The sequence below is a fragment of the Pristiophorus japonicus genome, chromosome 5 (genome assembly GCF_044704955.1).
Source record: "Pristiophorus japonicus isolate sPriJap1 chromosome 5, sPriJap1.hap1, whole genome shotgun sequence".
Classification (NCBI taxonomy): domain Eukaryota; kingdom Metazoa; phylum Chordata; class Chondrichthyes; family Pristiophoridae; genus Pristiophorus; species Pristiophorus japonicus.
The window spans coordinates 135,989,712-136,009,052 of NC_091981.1; the positions used below are offsets into that span (position 1 = coordinate 135,989,712).

Below are 19,341 nucleotides of genomic sequence, written 5' to 3' on the forward strand. Positions count from 1 at the left end.
CATGTGACAATGACTGTACTGTTTAAACAATTACATTTGGCTGGATCTTGCTGGTAAAATAATAGCATTTTAATGACACACACTGATATTTACACATAGATTTTAAGTAATTGGTAGGAGGTTTAGAGTGGATTTGAGGGGAAGTTATTTCACACAAGGTGGTGGGGGTTTGGAACTCACTGCCTGAAAAGGTGATGGAGGCAGAAACCCTCACCACATTTAAAAACCACTTGGATATACACTTGAAGTGCCGTAACCTACAAGGCTATGGACCAAGAGCTGGAAAGTGGGATTAGGCTGGATAGTTCTTTGTTGGCCGACACGGACACAATGGGCCAAAATGGCCTCCTTCCATGCTGTAAATTTCTATGACTCTATGATTAATATGCAAATTGACCATCAACTTCAGGGTATTAAGTGATTCTTCATGAGTTGTGAGTCTCCAGAACTCACTAGTTGATTTATACTGCTCCACCATTTGCTTGGCACAGACGGCATCTCACCCTTAGCATCTCCGTTATTTATAGGAACATGCTGAATTTTCATATTAATTGCCGATTAAACTCATCTAGAAAGCTAAGTTTGTTCATTAATTGCCGGGTAGTTTCTGTAAAAGAAAGACTTGCATTTTCTTTAGCGTCTTTCATGACCACCGGATGTCTCAAAGTGTTTTACAGCCAAAGAAGTACTTTTGCAGTGTAGTCACTTTTGTAAAGTAGGAAATACAGCAGCCAATTTGTGCACAGCAAGCTCCCACAAACAGTAAAATGATAATGAGCAGATAATTTGTTTTTGTTATGTTGATTGAGGGATAAATATTGGCCAGGACATCGGGTATAACTCTCCTGCTCTTCTTCGAAATAGTGCCTTGGGATCTTTTATGTCCACTTTAGAGAGCAGACAAGACCTCGGTTTAATGTCTCATCTGAAAGACGGCATATCCGACAGTGTAGCTTTCCCTCAGCATTGCACTGAAGTGCCAGCCTAGGTTTTTGTGCTCAAGTCCCTGGAATGGGACTTAAACCCACAACCCTTATTGACTTAGAGACAGACTTGATATGTATGAAGATAAATATATGGCTGTGAGCTTAATAGATATTTTGCATTCATTTTTACTTCTTAAAATGAAGTCACAGTCCTAATATTACAGGGTTGTTGTGTAACTAAAATATATTCTTTAGGAGTAATTGGTGAATTGCTTTAGCTAAGTTTAATGAGTTTAAGACTGATAATGCCGCAGGACATACTGTTCTTTACCCCAGGGGTAAGTGGGGGAGGTGATATGTGAGCCACTGACTGAGGTATTCATTAGCTCAATGAGGGATGGGTTAATCCCATGGATTGAAGGATGGCTTATGAGGTCCCATTATTTAAGATAAGGAGCAAAGCAGATGAAGGAAATTGTTGACCCATGTGTTTAACTTCAGAAGTAAGGAAGCTGTTGGAAAGCATTTTGCAGAATGTGATAGGATCATGTGAAGAGTTTGGACGTTATTAGGAAATGAATATCCTGCCTCACTCATTTGAAAAAAATATTAGGTAGACCAGAGTTAGAATACTGTTTGCAGTTTTCAGTATCCCTTTATAGAAAGGACATTGGGACCATGGAGAGCATCCAGTGCAGATTTACCAGAATAATACCAGGGATGGAAAATTATAGATCTGAGAGGAGACTTGGATACTGGGCCTTTTTCCGATAGAACAAAGGAGATTTAATAACGTTTCTTAAAATCACAAAAGATTTTGATATGGTTATTTGGGTAAAACTATTTCCTCTGGTTGGGACGGGTCAGTGATAAGGAATCATCAATTTAAAATTGTCATTGAGAATGAGAAGAGGTTGGGAGACATTTATTTACACAAAGAATAGTTGGAACATGGAATTCTTTGTCAAAGGAAGTGGATGAGGCAAAGACCATTGCATCTCTTAAAGGAACATTGGATAAATATTTGAACATAAGAACATAACATAAGAAATAGGAGCAGGAGTAGGTCATTTGGCCCCTCAAGACTGCTCTGCCATTCAATAAGATCATGGCCGATCTGATCCTGACCTCAACTCCACTTCTCCACCTGCTCCCCATAACTCTTGACTTCCTTATCATTCAAAAATCTGTCTATTTCCATCTTTAAATATATTCAAAGACTCTCTCTGAGGTAGAGAATTTCAAAGCAGGGGAACACATAGAGCTATGGGGAGAGAGTGGGCAGAGATTTTATTTTGGATTACTTCAGCAAAGAGCCCGCACAGACCTGAGAGGCTGATTAACCTACTTCTGTCCTGTAAACTTCTGTAGTTCTGTCTAATTGAGTTCTTTGAAGAAGTCACCAGAATGGTGATAAAGATAGTTCCAAAAAGAGTTCAGTAAAGAACGAGATCGATGGTTATTATAAAAAATTAGATCCCACGATACAACTATTACATTAGGCGGTTGCTGGTTGAAATTACATACTGATGGAAGTGGAGCCTGAATACAAGTGGAGTAAAATGATCCTCATATATGTAGATACCTCATCTGGATATAATAGCAAACATTTCTCACAAGGGGAAACTGGCCAAACATATGTTTATATTACAAAGCAAAATACTGCGGATTCTGGGATCTGAAATAAAAACAGAAAATGCTGGATATCTCAGCGGGTCAGGCAGCATCTGTGGAGAGTAAAACAGAGTTAATGTTTCAGGTCAATGACCCTTCGTCAGAAACAGAGTTAATGTTTTAGGTCGATGACACTTTGTCAGTTCTGACGAAGGGTCATCGACCTGAAACATTAACTCTGATTTTCTCTCCACAGATGCTGCCTGACCCGCTGAGATTTCCAGCACTTTTTGTTATTATATGTTTGTATTAAGTGGTCACTCAGTGGTTTGGGGATTTAAATCCTGTTGAGATCAATTTCTGACTTCCTACATTCTGTACAACAGTTCTGATGCATCTTTAATTGTCTTGTATTCCTTGTTCCCAAATCTTTGTTTAAGTTATTTATTTTTAGACAATTATTTTCCAAATTTAAGGCTTCAAGTGAGCCTTTTAACTCTTAGTGCTTCCTCTTAAAATGGCACTGAACACTTTATAGGAATGATTTCAACAACAGGGACGTTTTCATTTTATTTCCAGCACCCAAATTATGATAGAAGTAAAAAGAAAGACTTGCATTTATATAGTGCCTTTCATGACCACCGGACATCTCAAAGCGCTTTACAGCCAATTAAGTACTTTCAGAGTGTAGTCACTGTTGTAATGTGGGAGATTATTCCCTAAAGATAGATAGTGCAGTCTTGCTCAAAAGCGCCTGTCTTCAAGAATAGAAGATTAGGAATAAGTTGAGGATTTAGGATTCACCAATGGAGTTCATCTCTTGATAAAGGAGACAGGGGGTAGCTTCACGACTTGCTGCTTGAGCGTAAAAGTGGTTGATGGAAATGAAAATCCGTCAGTTTCTATAACTGGTGTCTGGTCCACAATGGCTGTTTTTCACCAATAGTTAAAAATCTAACTCCATATAACTAGGGTGGTCTTTTATTTTAAACTCTTATAGTGCAAACTTACTATCTAGAAGAATGGAGCCAATGAGATGCGCAGGGCAAGGGCATTCCTATCAGCAAGTATTGAGGATGGAGTTCCAGAAGGAAGTGATAACAATAAAACTTATAACTCTTGTCTGTCAGGATGTTAAAAGTCTCCACAGAATAAGCAATGGTAATGACTGATTTATTTTTATTGATCATGAACTGATTGGAAGTAGTAAATCATTGCTATTTGAGGACTGAAAAGGTCTTCAGAAATAGTTGTTGGGTTGATAAAATGAATATCCAGATTTCAGAGAAGTGACAGCATAGAATACAAGAGGTGCATGTTCTTTGAAGTGTCTGTGAGAACAACAATCATAATTTTCCACTGTAGAATATAATATTTACAATGGAAGCCCACAAACATCTACCAGTCTGGATAGATGACAGCACTGATTAGTTGTAATTTGATGTTAAAGTTCCCTCTGAAAGTAATTGCATTAATTGTCTTGGGTTTGGTACAAGAATAAACTATTAAGCAGTTTCTGGTTGAGGATAGAACCAAAATCATATCAACATTTTGGGCTGAAAAATAATGTATTGAAGTTGACTTAGAGATGCCATGTCATCACTGGACCTTAATTTGAAGGCAGGAAGAGGCAGCCCGACTGTCAGCTCCTGTTCTAGAGCTAGGACAAGTTCTTAAAATGGAAAGCTCTGAAGTTCATAATTGGTTTGGGAATAAAAATAATTCTAATTTTTTTCATAATCAAGTCCAGGGCATGAGCTGGAATAAAAGTGGCTCTGAAATGGGAAGATTAAACTATATTTACTTCATGTTGTGGCAAATGAGCAGATGATAAAGGAAGATAAAGGCTGGAAAATGGGCTGAACCGAGTGAACATTAAAAAGGTACATAAAGAGAATCTGGGGCAGTGAGTTAGCAGACTATTCTCTAACTTCTAGTACTTGAGCTTCAACTCATCCCAGAATGATGGAATGGAATTCTCTCTGCTGGCAATAATGTAAGGGTCTTATATGAACTGGGTTTAGACAGTCTTAACCAAATTCATGATCATTGTTGACAAGATCACACCCTGCTCATAATTCAATGTAAATTGGCTCTAAATTGCTAATCTCACTTACAGGATGACTGGTGTGGAGATGGAAAAAATTACACTGGTGCAATAGATGGTAATCGATCATGGATCCGGACTGTAATGGTAATAGTATTGCGTTGTGTTAAAACAGATTTTCTGAGGTTGGTTTTAAGGCATCACAGGAAGTTCATGGAGTTTAATTCACCATCAGGTCACTTAGGAGGGCTTAATGTTGACACTGAATGCCAAAAATAGAAAAGTGTTCCATTTTTGAGCATTCACATTCATGAGCTCAAGGATTCACTGGGAAAAAATGAAATTCCCCAAAAATGTACTTAAGGAGATTTGTGTTGTAAAGGAAGAATAAAAGGCAACTCATCAAAACTAGAAGCTTTGTTCTGATGCAGCTTATTAGATCTAAATTAAATAGTGTTAGAAAAGAAGTAATTGAGAAAAGTGTAAAGGAGAAGTAATACAATTGAAGAGAAGCTTTTGATTACTTGTGGGAAGGTTACCTTATAGGTCAATGGAGGGAAGGAAGGACAGTCACCTTTGTGGTGATTTTGATTTTTAATGGCTTCTTAGTTTGAAGAGTATCAATTCAGTTAATGGGCCTCAACTGGATTGATAACTATCCATGGTCATTTTCATAACTGATGTGGGTATTTAATCAGGATTTTTTTTAAATGAGCATGAGTACAAGGTTTGTAGTTCTGTACTGCAGTGAGATTTTAAACCTTTCAAATTTTCTGTTCTGATCACCTAACAGATTTTCCAGTGCAAATGCATAAATAGACATTCTATAAATAACATACATCCGAGGTTCCACTGTAGAAGGAACATTAATTATCTTTATTTTGTGCTTGGAATAATTGTGCTTGGAATAATTGAACAGTTGTGTAGCACTAATTCTCAATATAGGTCATGTTTCTATGTCCGTACTGCTGCTGCATGCTGTAGTATCTTCAATGCTACTACACAAGGGTCCAATATGGATCTGACCTATTGCTGAAAATCATAGAGGTAATAAAATATTTTCCTGTGGTAGTTATTAAAATTGCTATGAAATTTAAGCTAGAATTGAGGAATTAGGAACATATGAACAGGAAAGGATATCAACCCCTCGAGCCTGCTCTGCCATTCAATTAGATCATGGCTGATCAGTATCTTAACTTCAACTACCCGCCTTGGTTCCGTAACCCTTAATACCCTCGACTAATAAAAATCTATCAATCTCAGTTTTGAAATTTTCAATTGACCTAGCCTCAACAGCTTTTTGGGGGAGAGAGTCCAGATTTCCACTACCCATTGTGTGAAGAAGTGCTTCCTGACGTCACTCATGAATGGCTGAACTCTAATTTTAGGGTTATGTCCCCTTGTTCTGGACTTCCCCACTAAAGGAAATAGTTTCTCTTTATCAACCTCATCTAATTATCTTAAACACCTCAAGTATATCACCCGTTAATCTTCTACACACAAGTGAATACAAGCTTAGGCCAGAATTTTGCCTACCTGGACGGGTCCGGTGCAGCCAGTGTCCATGGCGTGACCCCGCTGCTGGCTCCATCCTGATGTTGAAAATGAACTTACCGTAATAGAGCCTATTAATTCGCCCAGCGTATTACTCAGCCCAATGAGATGGAGCGGGTCTGGTGATGTCATTCATGACGCGTTTTCAGCTGGGGTTCTTAAAGTGACCACGGCCACATTACATTTGAAGTTTTATCTAACATAGTGCTATCAGTGTACTACAGCATTAGATTGCTGCAAACACTGACAATGACTGCACAGAGGCAGAAGGCTGCACCGAGGCTCTCCAATCATTCCCTCCATATACTTATGGAGGGAGTCAGAGCACGCAGGGAGGTCCTTTTCCCTTCTGATGGGCGGAAGAGACTTCCCTAGGAGACCAAGACAGCCTGGTTGCACATTACAGAGGAGGTCACAAGCAGAGATGTGTTCAGGAGGACTTGGGTGCAGTGCTGCAAATGTTTCAATTATTTAATTAGATCAGGAAACGATAGTACAAAGCCACACTCAACTGCATCCTGCTGTGCCTCTCATCACATCTCCATCATTCTGCCTTCCTTACCCTACTCCTGCACATCCTTATTCACACCAACATACCTTGCATGTCCACCCATCCCTCTCTATCTATCTACATTATCACAACTCCATCTCATTAGCCACCCCTCACATTCACCCTCATCCTAGTGCAATCATACCAACTAACAACACACAAGGGTAGCCACTTGGGTATTTTATCCAATGTTTATATAAAGTTTCTGTTAATGTGATGTCAAATATTAAAATCTTTATTTTCAATACTTTCCGGTCTTGGACACATTTGTGTGCACATTTGGAGTGGCTTAGTGAGTTCCAGTGAATGGTGAGACATAACTGTATCCCCCACAATGGTGATGAGTATGAAAGGAATGGTCATTGTAGGAATGCTTTATGGTGTTGGGTGGTACCAACCTGGTGCTTCATGTGGGAGCCATATGGGTATACAGGCCTCCAGGGCAGCCATGTGGTCGGGTGCTGATGCCCTGTGTCCTGTGAAGCAACAGGTGATTGCGGAGAAGGTTGGTGCTGTTGGTGCTGCTGGTGTGCGTGATGCTGCTGGTGTTGGGGCTCATCATGGTCCGATTCTGAGGACCAAGGTGAGGGAGTATAAAGGGCACCCATGTTGATGGAATAAGTGGCAGGTGAAGTACAGATAACAGAAACATTCTGTCAATGGTGAGAGAGTTCTTCCAATGAGGTGAGACTGGATGAAGACTTTGCTGCAGCCTGCAGAATTAGTGCTGGAAATGGACTGCGAACAGCTTCTGCCCGACGAAAGTTATCATCTGTCAAATGGAAACTTTCACTGAACATTTGATGCTGTCATGTAATCAGCTGGAGCGATGGCCATGGAATTCCCGCCTCAGGTTGACAGATGTGATTCCTGAGCTGAGTGAATCCCTTGGCCATCAGGGAAATTTAAAAAGTAAGTGAGAAAAGACTCTTAAGTGCCTGTAAACTACCTGATAATCATTTCAATTGGGTTCCCTGCCACTGCCGGTCAGACCGGCTCCGCAATGATAGATGCGCCAGGGGGAAAGGCGCATGGGAGCAAGATGACCCGCTGTCAAAATAACAACTTCCCCACCTGACCCGCCACCGATCGTACCTGCTACCACCTCGAAAAATTCTGACCTTAGTCTCTACAACCTGTCTTCATAATTTAACCCTTTTAGTTTTAGACTTATATTAAATTTAACATTTTGAGTACTCTTGTACTTTCTGCTCCAAGACTTGAGGAAGAATTTGTAAAATGGTATGTTTGCAAACTTTTATTAAAATAGGATGTATAATGCATACCTTCATCTTACAAAGCTCAATAAGCCGTGAATATCTTGCAATATTCATTGCATTTTTCTTTATAGTAAGCAGGATTTGATTTTTAATGGATCTTTCTTTTAATGGTTCTTCCTAGAACAACAAAAGTTATGAAAAGTTAATTGCAGAAATAAATTATTGCCACTTGCTGCTACTTACTTTAAGTAAAAAATTGCTGCAATGTATTGGCAGTTAAAGAGCACTGCACCAAATAAAATCCAATCAGATCAATGGGTGTTACACAGAATTACATAGAAATTATATCATGGAAGCAGGTCATTCGACCTAACCAGTCCATATTGGTGTTTATTCTCCACAGGAGCAGTAGTCCTAACCCATATGCCTGCCCCATTCCTATATTATTTTATCTCCCTTTCCTTTAACCCTCTATTTAATCTATTAAAAGTTGGCATGATCTTTGCTTCGCTCACTATCTCCGGCAATGCATTCCATAGCCTCAACCCTCTGTAAAAACGTTTCTTCTGCTCTCGGTCCTAAATCTCTTACATTTACTCTTATATCTATGTCCCTTCATTCTATAGTGGAAGTAGTTTGCTTTTATCTAGCCTATCTCATCCTTTCAATCATTTTAAACACATCTATCAAATAATCTATAATATCTTTCCTACTGGAAACAGTCTCAATCATTTGAGTCTTTCTTTGCACTTTTATTTGCCCGTTGCTCGGCAGGATCCTAGTGAATCAGATCCCAGTACTTTGTCCATCTTTAGATTAACTAACTACTTTAATATGGGCCGGAATTTTAACTTTGAAGAGTGTGCGGGTTTGCGAGCGGCTTGGCAGTTAAAAGTACTGAAATTGATAGCGCGTCAGGAAGCCGGCTTCAACCGGCCGACTTCTGCCTTTAACTTGGTCAACGTTAGTCAGCATGCCAAAAACCTGCTTGGGAGAGGCGGGTCACCTAATTAAATTAGCTGAGAGCTCATTAAGAGGCTACTACCAGCATTTTTAATCTGATTTTGGAGTTTTTACTGGCTGTCAACAGGATTCACGGGCTTGCTGAATATCGCCAATGAAAGCAAGATGAGAGCAGAATGGCAATTGTGGGATTTGAGCAACTGACATTAAAAAAATACACATAAATACTCACACCTCACACCTGCTTCCTTGCCTAAGGGAAAGGCTCTGCTGACACCACTTGTGCTGAGAGTTTGCTTTCAAGAGTTGCAGGTGATTTCTACTACTTTAGAAGTTATTCTCACTACACTGGAGGATTGTGCCTCTGATCTCCATTTTACCTGGCATACATCAGACCAGCATGGGTGCTGCTTATGATGTTTCAATTTGGACCTCAGATTCGAACCAAGATGAGTCCCAGCAGTGACAACACCAGTCACACCAGCAGCAGCTGCAGCCTTCTCTTCAATAACCTACTGCTCCACAGGACAGAGGGGATGAGCACAGGGGTGCACCTTGCAGGAAGCAATACCCCCAACACAGGGTATATAGAAACAAAGAAAACATAGAAACATAGAAAATAGGTGCAGGAGCAGGACATTCGGACCTTCGAGCCTGCACCACCATTCAATATGATCATGGCTGATCATACAACTTCAGTACCCCACTCCTGCCTTCTCTCCACACCCCCTGATCCTTTTAGCCATAAGAGCCATATCTAACTCCCTTTTGAATATATCCAACGAACTGGACTCAACAACTTTTTGTGGTAGAGAATTCCACAGGTTCACCACTCTCTGGGTGAAAAAGTTTCTCCTCATCTCGGTCCTAGATGGCTTACCCCTTATCCATAGACTGTGACCCGTGGTTCTGGACTTCCCCAACATCGGTAACATTCTTCCTGTCCAATCCCGTCAGAATTTTATATGTTTCTATGAGATCCCCTCTCACTCTTCTAAATTCCAGTGAATATAAGCCTAGTCGATCCAGTCTTTCTTCATATGTCAGTCTTTCCATCCCGGGAATCAGTCTGGTGAACCTTCGCTGCACTCCCTGAATCGCAAGAATGTCCTTCCTCAGATTAGACCAAAACTGCACACAATACTCAAGGTGTGGTCTCACTAAGGCCTTGTACAACTGCAACAAGACCTCCCTGCTCCTATACTCAAATCCTCTCGCTATGAAGGCCAACATGCCATTTGCTTTCTGCTGTACCTGCATGCCTACTTTCAATGACAGATGTACCATGACACCCAGGACTCGTTGCACTTCCCCTTTTACTAATCTGTCACTATTCAGATAATAATCTGCCTTCCTGTTTTTGCCACCAAAGTGGATAACCTCACACTTATCCACATTATACTGCATCTGCCATGCATTTGCCCACTCACCTAACCTGTCCAAGTCACCCTGCAGCCTCTTAGCATCCTCCTCACAGCTCACACTGCCACCCAGCTTAGTGTCATCTGCAAACTTGGAGATATTACATTCAATTCCTTTGTCTATAGGCAGAGGATCAGCTTCCTGGACATGGCTAAACATCAGTACCTCAGGAACAGTAGCATGGTGGTTATGTAATCCAGAGGCCTGGGCTAATGGTCCAGGGACGTAAGTTCAAATCCCACCATCGCAGCTGTGGAATTTAAATTTAGTTAATTAAATAAATCTGTAATAAAAAGCTAGTATCGGTAATGGTGACTATTTTTCAAATTCCACAGAGGTGGCTCTGCTCTCGCCAAGGTACAGCAATCCCGGAGACAATCGGGTTAATAGCCTCTTAACAAGCTCTCAACTACTTTATTCGGATTGTTGTAAAGCTCATCTGATTTACTCATGTCTGTAGGGAAGGAAATCTATCATCCTTGCCTGGTCTGGCCTATATGTGACCCCAGAGCCACAGCAACAGTTGGACTCTTCATTTCCCCTCTGAAATGGCCTAGCAAGCCACTCAGTTGAAACAAACCGCTACAAAAACAATAATAAGAATAAAACCGGACGGACCACCCGGCTTTGACCTCGGCACCGACTACGGACACACCGACGGCACTACCAGCCCAGTCAACCCTGCAAAATCCTCCTCACGAACATCTTAGGTCTTGTCCAAAATTGGGAGAGCTGTCCCACAGACTAGTCAAGAAACAGCTTGACATAATCATACTCACAGAAGCATACCTTTCAGACAATGTCCCAGACTCCTTCATTACCATGCCTGGGTATGTCTTGTCGATCAGACCCACCAGAGGTGGCAGTACAATGATATACACCAACCCGTCTCATAACTAGAAGGCCATTTTGGACCGTCGCCAAAGCACTTCAGCGATCTCCATTCAGCCTTGATGACCGATAGCAAAATGCTTGGAAGAACTGTGATATACAGAATGGATTCCTTATAGAGGATCCCACAGTACAACCTGAAGGACCAAACCTTCCTCGCAAACAGCGGACAACCATCAACCATCTCAGCACTTGTCATGGTAGATGCTGCCACCTTCTCCATTGATAAAAGATTAAAGCATCCCCATCATCATCATTATCATCATCGGCAGACCCTCGAAATCTCTGTCACAGCTGGGGCAGATAGTGGTTGAAGGTAAGGGTGGGTGGAGAGCCTGGTTTGCCGCATACTCCTTCCGCTGTCTGCGCTTGATTTCTGCATGTTCTCGGCGATGAGACTCGAGGTGCTCAGTGCCCTCCCGGATGCTCTTCCTCCACTTTGGGCAGTCTTGGGCCCAGGGATTCACAGGTGCCAGTGGGGATGTTGCATTTTATCAAGGAGGCTTTGAGGGTGCCCTTGAAACGTTTCCTCTGCCCACCTGGGCTCGCTTGCTGTGTCGGAGCTCCATGTAGAACGCTTGCTTTGGGACTCTCGTGTCAGGCATGGGAAGATGTGGCCCACCCAACGGAACTGGTCGAGCGTGGACAATGCTTCAATGCTGGGAATGCTGGACTGCGAGAACACTGATGTTGGTACGTCTATCCACCCAGTGGATTTGCAGGATCTTGCAGAGGCAGTGCTGGTGGTACTTCTCCAGTGCTATGAGATGTCTGCTGTATATAGTCCACGTCTCTGAGCTATGTAGGAGGGCGGGTTTCACTACCGCCCTGTAGACTATAAGCTTGGTGCCAGATTGAGGTCCTGGTCTTCAAACACTCTCTTCCTCAGGTGACCGAAGGCTGTGCTGACACCCTGGAGGCAGTGTTGGACCTTATCATCGTTATCTGCCCTTGCTGATTGTAGGCTCCCGAGGTATGGAAAATGTTCCATGTTATCCAAGGCCGCGCCATGGATTTTGATCACTGGGGGGGCAGTGCTGTGTGGCGGGGTCAGGTTGGTGGAGGACCTTTGTCTTACGGATGTTTAGTGTAAAACCCATGCTTTCATACACCTTGGTGAAGGTATTGACGATGGCTTGGAGTTCGGCCTCTGAGTGTGCGGAAACGCAAGTGTCGTCCGCGTACTGTAGTTCGATGACAGAGGACGGGATGACCTTGGATCTAGCTTGGAGGCGGCGAAGGATGAACAGGTTCCCATTGGTTCTATAGTTTAGTTCCACTGCAGCGGGGAGGTTGTTGAGAGTGAGATGAAGCATTGCAGCAAGGAAGGTCGAGAAGAGCATTGATGAGATGACGCAGCCCTGTTGACCCCGGTCCAGACATGGATTGAGTCTGAGGTGGATCCATTGGTCCTGATCATGGCTTGCATGTCATGGTCGAGCAGACAGAGCATTCCCATCATGTGACTGTGGAGCTCCTAAGCAAACCCTGGAGCACATTATTGAGCACTGCCCTGAGAGGAAATTCGCAGGCAACCTGCAAGATATCGACACTGTTACACCGGAAGCTTTGGACTGGATATCCAAATAAGCTATTGACATTTGATCTGCTTTGCTACTACTGTTGTGTATCTGTAAAGCATGCACTCCCATGTTCCACCACCAGGGAGCTCATCCCCTGAAGTCCCAAGGGATCCCAGCATCGCTTGGGAGCACTGTATATATAACGGCCCCGAAAGTCTGTTCCTCACTCTGGAGTGTCTTATTAAAGACTGAGGTCACTGTTACTTTAACCTCCCTGTGTGCAGCCTCATCTGTGTTAGGAACACAATAACTGGCGACGAGAATACGAATCCAACACAAAGATGCAGCAAACTGTGGGCATCCTGGAGAAGTTCACGAAGGTTATGGACTGGGAAGCCTATGTCGAACGGCTAGACCAGTACTTTGTAGCCAACGAGCTGGATGGAGAAGGAAGCACTGCCAAAAGGAGAGCGGTCTTCCTCACGGTCTGTGGGGCACCGACCTACAACCTCATGAAGAATCTTCTGGCTCCAGTGAAACCCACAGATAAGTCATATGAGGAGCTGTGTACACTGGTTCAGGAGCATCTTAACCCGAGGGAGAGCGTGCTGATGGCGAGGTATCGGTTCGACATGTGCCAGCGATTTGAAGGTCAGGAAGTGGCGAGCTACGTCGCTGAGCTAAGGTGACTTGCAGGACAATGTGAGTTTGATGGCTACCTGGAGCAAATGCTCAGAGACTGTTTTGTACTGGGCATTGGCCACGAGACCATCCTACGAAAACATTTGACTGTAGAGATGCTGATCCTCAATAAGGCCTTTGCGATAGCACAGGCGTTTATATCCACCAGTGATAACACCAAACAAATCTCTCAGCACACAAGTGCTAGCAATGTTCATAAATTAGCTGGAACTGTGTTTGCGAGCAGAAATGTACAGGGCACAGCCCACGAATCTGCAACTGCCAGCAGGACTCAGGTGACCCAGATGACTCAGAGTCCCCAACAAAGGATGAATGCAAGGCAATTCACACCTTGTTGGCGTTGTGGAGGCTTCCATTCAGCTTATTCATGCCGCTTCAAAGGATATGTTTGCAAGAGCTGTGGAACAATGGGGCACCTCCAACGAGCTTGCAAATGAGCTGCAAGCTTTGCAAAACCTGCTAACCACCACGTGGCAGAGGAAGATCGGTCCATGGTGGATCAAAGCAATTTCGAGCCTTAGAGAGAGGAGGCAGATGCTGAAGTACACAGGGTGCACACATTTTCGATGAAATGTCCACCTATAATGCTAAACATAAAATTGAATGGCTTACCCGTAGCCATGGAACTAGACACTAGCCAATCCATCATGAGTACAAAGATGTTTGAGAGACTGTGGTGCAACAAGGCATTCAGGCCAGCCCTGATCCCCATCCCCACGAAACTGAGAACGTACACCAAAGAGCTTATCACTGTCCTGGGCAGCGCCATGGTTAAGGTTACCTACGAGAGCATGGTGCACGAACTGCCACTCTGGATTGTCCCAGGTGATGGCCCCACACTGCTTGGAAGGAGCTAGTTAGGCAAAATCCGCTGGCACTGGGATGACATCCGAGCGCTATCACATGTCGATGAGGCCTCATGTGCCCAGGTTCTTAACAAATTTCCTTCCCTTTTTGAGCCAGGCATTGGAAACTTTTCCAGGGCGAAGGTGCGGATCCACTTGGTCCCAGAGGCACGATCCATTCACCACAAGGCACGAGCGGTACCTCACATAAGGAGGGAGAGAGTGGAAATCGAGCTGGACAGGCTGCAACGCGAGGGCATCATCTCCCTAGTGGAATTCAGCAAGTGGGCCAGCCCGATTGTTCCAGGACTCAAAAGTGATGGCACGGTCAGGATTTGCGGCGATTATAAAGTAACTATTAATCGTTTCTCGCTACAGGACCAATACCCGCTACCCAAGGTAGACGATCTATTTGCGATGCTGGCCGAGGCAAGGCATTCACCAAGCTTGACCTGACTTTGGCCTACTTGATGCAGGAGCTGGAGGAGTCATCGAAGGGCCTCACCTGCATCAACACGCACAAGGGACTGTTCATCAACAACAGATGCCCGTTTGGAACTCGGTCGGCTGCAGCAATTTTCCAGAGAAACAGGGAGAGCCTACTCAAGTCGGTACCACACACGGTGGTCTTTCAGGACGACATATTGGTCACGGGTCGGGACACCGCCGAGCACCTACAAGACCTGGAGGAGGTCCTCCAGTGATTGGATCGCGTAGGGCTGCGGCGGAAGAGGTCGAAATGCATCTTCATGGCAACAGAAGTGGAGTTTTTGGGGAGAAAGATCGCGGCGGACGGCATTCGGCCCACAGACGCCAAGACAGAGGCTAACAGGAACGCGCCCAGATCACGGAACGTCACGGAGCTGCGGTCGTTCCTGGGAACCCTCAATTATTTTGGTAACTTCCTACTGGGTTAAGCACCATTTTAGAGCCCCTACATGTGTTATTGCGTAAAGGTGAGAACTGGGTATGGGGAAAAAAACCAAGTAATTGCTTTTGAGAAAGCCAGAAACATTTTATGCTCCAACAAGCTGCTTGTATTGTATCACTTGTGTAAAAGACTCGTGCTAGCATGTGACGCGTCGTCGTACGAAGTCGGGTGTGCATTACAACAAGCTAATGTTGCGGGGAAGTTGCAACCTGTCGCCTATGCCTCCAGGAGCTTGTCTAAGGCCGAGAGGGCCTACAGCATGATTGAAAAAGAGGCATTAGCGTGTGTAAAGAAAATGCATCAGTACCTGTTTGGCCTCAAATTTGAGCTGGAAACCGCTCACAAGCCCCTCACATCCCTGTTCGCTGAAAACAAGGGGATAAATACTAATGCCTCAGCCTGCATGCAAAGGTGGGCACTCGCGCTATCAGCATATAACTATACCATCCGCCACAAGCCAGGCACCGAGAACTGTGCGGATGCTCTCAGTTGGCTACCAGTGCCCACCACGCGGGTGGAAATCCCGCAGCCTGCAAACTTGTTGATGGTGGTGCATCCCGCAGGCTTGTTGATGGTCATGCAAGCATTTGAAAATGATAAATTTGGGATCATGTCCATAGTTTAGCACATACAAGGGTCATTCTGATCAATTTCCCGTGACACAGTGGCGCAACCATCGTTTACATTTTGTTGCTGCCGCCTGCTCTCTACCTGATCATACAGGTTGGGGTGAACCAGCGAGAGTCTGGTTTTAAGTGTCCTTTTCATGAGTAGCTCAGCCGGGGGCACCCCTGTGAGTGAGTGGGGTCTTGCGCGGTAGCCGAGCAGTACCCGGGTCAGGCGGGTTTGGAGTGAGCCTTCTGTGACTCATTTAAGGCTCTGTTTGATGGTTTGTACTGCCTGCTCTGCCTGCCCATTGGACCAGCCAAGATCCTCTGCTGTCCTTAGTAAAAAACTGTGTACTGCATGGGAGCTGGGCCAGCATCCCTATTGAAATGCAAGATCCAATTAAGCTGTTCCAGCGGCGAAAGGACGAGCTGTCCATTCAGGCAGGTTGCGTGTTGTGGGGTAACCGCGTAGTGCTGCCAAAAAATGGCAGGGAAGCGTTCATCTCGGATCTCCACAGCACACACCCAGGTATAGTAATGATGAAAGCGATAGCCAGATCCCACGTGTGGTGGCTCGCTATCGACTCTGACTTAGAGTCCTGTGTATGGCTATGCAGCGTATGTGCTCAGTTGAGCAACGTGCCCAGAGAGGCACCACTAAGTTTGTGGTCCTGGCCCTCTAGACCATGGGCGAGGATCCATGTCAACTATGCGAGCCCGTATCTCGGTAAAATGTTCCTGGTGGTGGTGGATGCTTTTTCAAAATGGATTGAATGTGAAATAATGGCGGAAAGCACCGCCACCGCCACCATTGAAAGGCTGAGGCCCATGTTTGCCACCCACGGCCTGCCTGACATACTGGTCAGTGAAAGCGGGCCATGTTTCACCAGTGCCGAATTTGAAGAATTCATGACCCGCAATGGGATCAAACATGTCACCTCGGCCCCGTTTATACCAGCCTCCAATGGGCAGGCAGAGCAGGCAGTACAAACCATCAAACAGAGCCTTAAATGAGTCACAGAAGGCTCACTCCAAACCCGCCTGACCCGGGTACTGCTCGGCTACCGCGCAAGACCCCACTCACTCACAGGGGTGCCCCCGGCTGAGCTACTCATGAAAAGGACACTTAAAACCAGACTCTCGCTGGTTCACCCCAACCTGCATGATCAGGTAGAGAGCAGGCGGCAGCAACAAAATGTAAACGATGGTTGCGCCACTGTGTCACGGGAAATTGATCAGAATGACCCTTGTATGTGCTAAACTATGGACATGATCCCAAATGGGTCGTGGGCACGGTGATAGCTAAAGAAGGGAGTAGGGTGTTTGTAGTCAAACGAGATAATTGACAAATTTGCAGAAAGCACCTGGACCAAACGAGGCTGCAGTTCACAGACTGCCCTGAGCAACCCACAGCAGACACCACCTTTTTCGAGCCCACAACACACACCCAAAGGATCAATGACACCACCCCGGACCAGGAAATCGAACCCATCACACCCAACAGCCCAGCAAGGCCAGGCTCACCTAGCAGCCCTGCAGAGCCAACAACATGCCAGCCCAGCGAGGGCACAGCCAACATACCAGAACAGACATTTGTACCAAGGCGGTCCACCAGGGAAAGAAAGGCTCCCGATCGCCTCACCTTGTAAATAGTTTTCACTTTGACTTTGCGCGGCGTATCTGTTGTGTATCTGTAAAGCATGCACTCCCATGTTCCACCACCAGGGAGTTCATCCCCTGAAGTCCCAAGGGATGCCAGCATCCCTTGAGAGCACTGTATATAAGCCGGCCCCTAAGGCCTGTTCCTCACTCTGGAGTGTCTTATTAAAGAGTGAGGTTACTCTTACTTTAACCCCTCTGTGTGCAGCCTCATCTTTGTTCGGAACACAATAACTACCATACAAAAAAAGAAGTGGTATACAGTCGGGAGGGAGTATCCTCAACATTGACTCTGGACCACATGACGTCTCATGGCTTCAAGTGAAGCATGGACAAGGAAACCATGTGTTGATTAACACCTAGCAGCCTCCTTCAGCTGAGAAATCAGTACGCCTCCATGTTGAACACTACTTGGAAGAAGCACTGAGGGTAACAAGGGCACAGATTGTACTCTGGGTGGAGGAGTTCAATGTCCATCGTCAAGAGTGGCTCAGTAGCACCAATACTGACCGATCTGGCCGAGCCCTGAAGGACATAGCTGCCAGAAACGGCCTGTGGCAGGTGGTGAGAGAAGCAACATGAAGGAAAATCCTACTTGATCTCATCCTCACCAATCTAACTGTCGCAGATGCATCTGTCCATGACAGCATGCATTGACCACCACACAGTCATTGTGGAGACAAAGTCACGTCTTCACACTGAGGACACCCTCCATCATGTTGTGTGGCACTACCACCATGCTAAATGAGAGAGATTCAGAATAGCTCTAGAAGCTCAAAACTGGGCATCCATGAGGAGCTGTGGGCCTTCAGCAGCAGCAATATTGTATTCCACCAAAATCTGTAACCTCATGGATCGCCATATCCCTCACACTACCATTACCATCAAGCCAGGGGACCAACTCTGGTTCAATGAGCAGTGCAGAAGAGCATGCCAGGAGCAGCACCAGGTGTACCTAAAAATGAGGTGCCAACCTGGGGAAGCTGCAACACAGGACTACATGCATGCTAAACTGCAGAAACAATGTGCTATAGACAGGGCTAAACAATCCCGCAATCAACGGATCAGATCAAAGCTCTGCAGTCCTGCCACAACCAGTCATGAATGTTGGTGGACCATTAAAGAACTAACTGGAGGAGGATGGTCCATGAATCCCCATCATCAATGATGGCAGAGCCCAGCACGCAAATGCAAAAGACAAGGCTGAAGCGTTTGCAACAATCTTCATCCAGAAGTGCCGAGTGGATGATCCATATCGGCCTGCTCCTGAGGTCCACACCATCACAGAAGCCAGTCTTCAGCCAATTTGATTCACTCCATGTGACATAAAGGAATGGCTGAGAGCACTGGATACAGCAAAGACTATGGGCCCTAATAACATCCCGGCTGACGTGCTGAAGACATGCGCTGCAGAACTAGCTATGCCTCTAATGATGTTGTTACAGTACAAATGCAACACTGGCATCTACCTGACAATGTGGAGAACTGCCCAGTACGTCCTTTCCACAAAAAGCCCATGCCTGCATGCAGCACAACCTGGACAAAATTCAGGCTTGGGCTGATAAATGGCAAGTAACATTCGCGCCACCCATGTGCTAGGCAATGACTATCTCCAATAAGCGAGATTCTAACTTCCTCCCCTTGACATTCAATGGAATTACCATCGCCGAATCCCCTGCTATCAACATCCTGGAGGGTCACGATTGACCAGAAACTTAACTGGACCAGCCACATAAATACTGTGGCAACAGGAGCAGGTCAGAGGCTGGATATTCTGTGGCGAGTGTCTCACCTCCTGACTCTCCAAAGACTTTCCACCATCTACAAGGCACAAGTGAGATGGAATACTCTACTCTTGCCTGGAAGCGTGCAGCTCTAACAACACT

At 45.0% G+C, this 19,341-nt stretch overlaps 1 protein-coding gene across 5 annotated transcripts in view; it reads left to right on the plus strand.

The window, feature by feature from the left end:
* Positions 1–19,341, plus strand: part of LOC139263894 (transmembrane protein 196) — a 69,024-nt gene that overhangs the window by 9,961 nt on the left and 39,722 nt on the right. For 3 of the 5 annotated variants that reach the window (XM_070879960.1, XM_070879962.1, XM_070879961.1), the window contains exon 4: positions 4,660–5,138. The exons of 1 other annotated variant lie outside the window; for it this stretch is intronic. In XM_070879960.1, coding sequence (XP_070736061.1) covers positions 4,660–4,866 — 207 coding nt within the window. In that variant the 3' untranslated portion in view covers positions 4,867–5,138. Of the gene's footprint in view, positions 1–4,659; positions 5,139–19,341 lie in introns of those variants that run through there. One more of the 5 variants, XM_070879963.1, reaches the window with a different exon arrangement.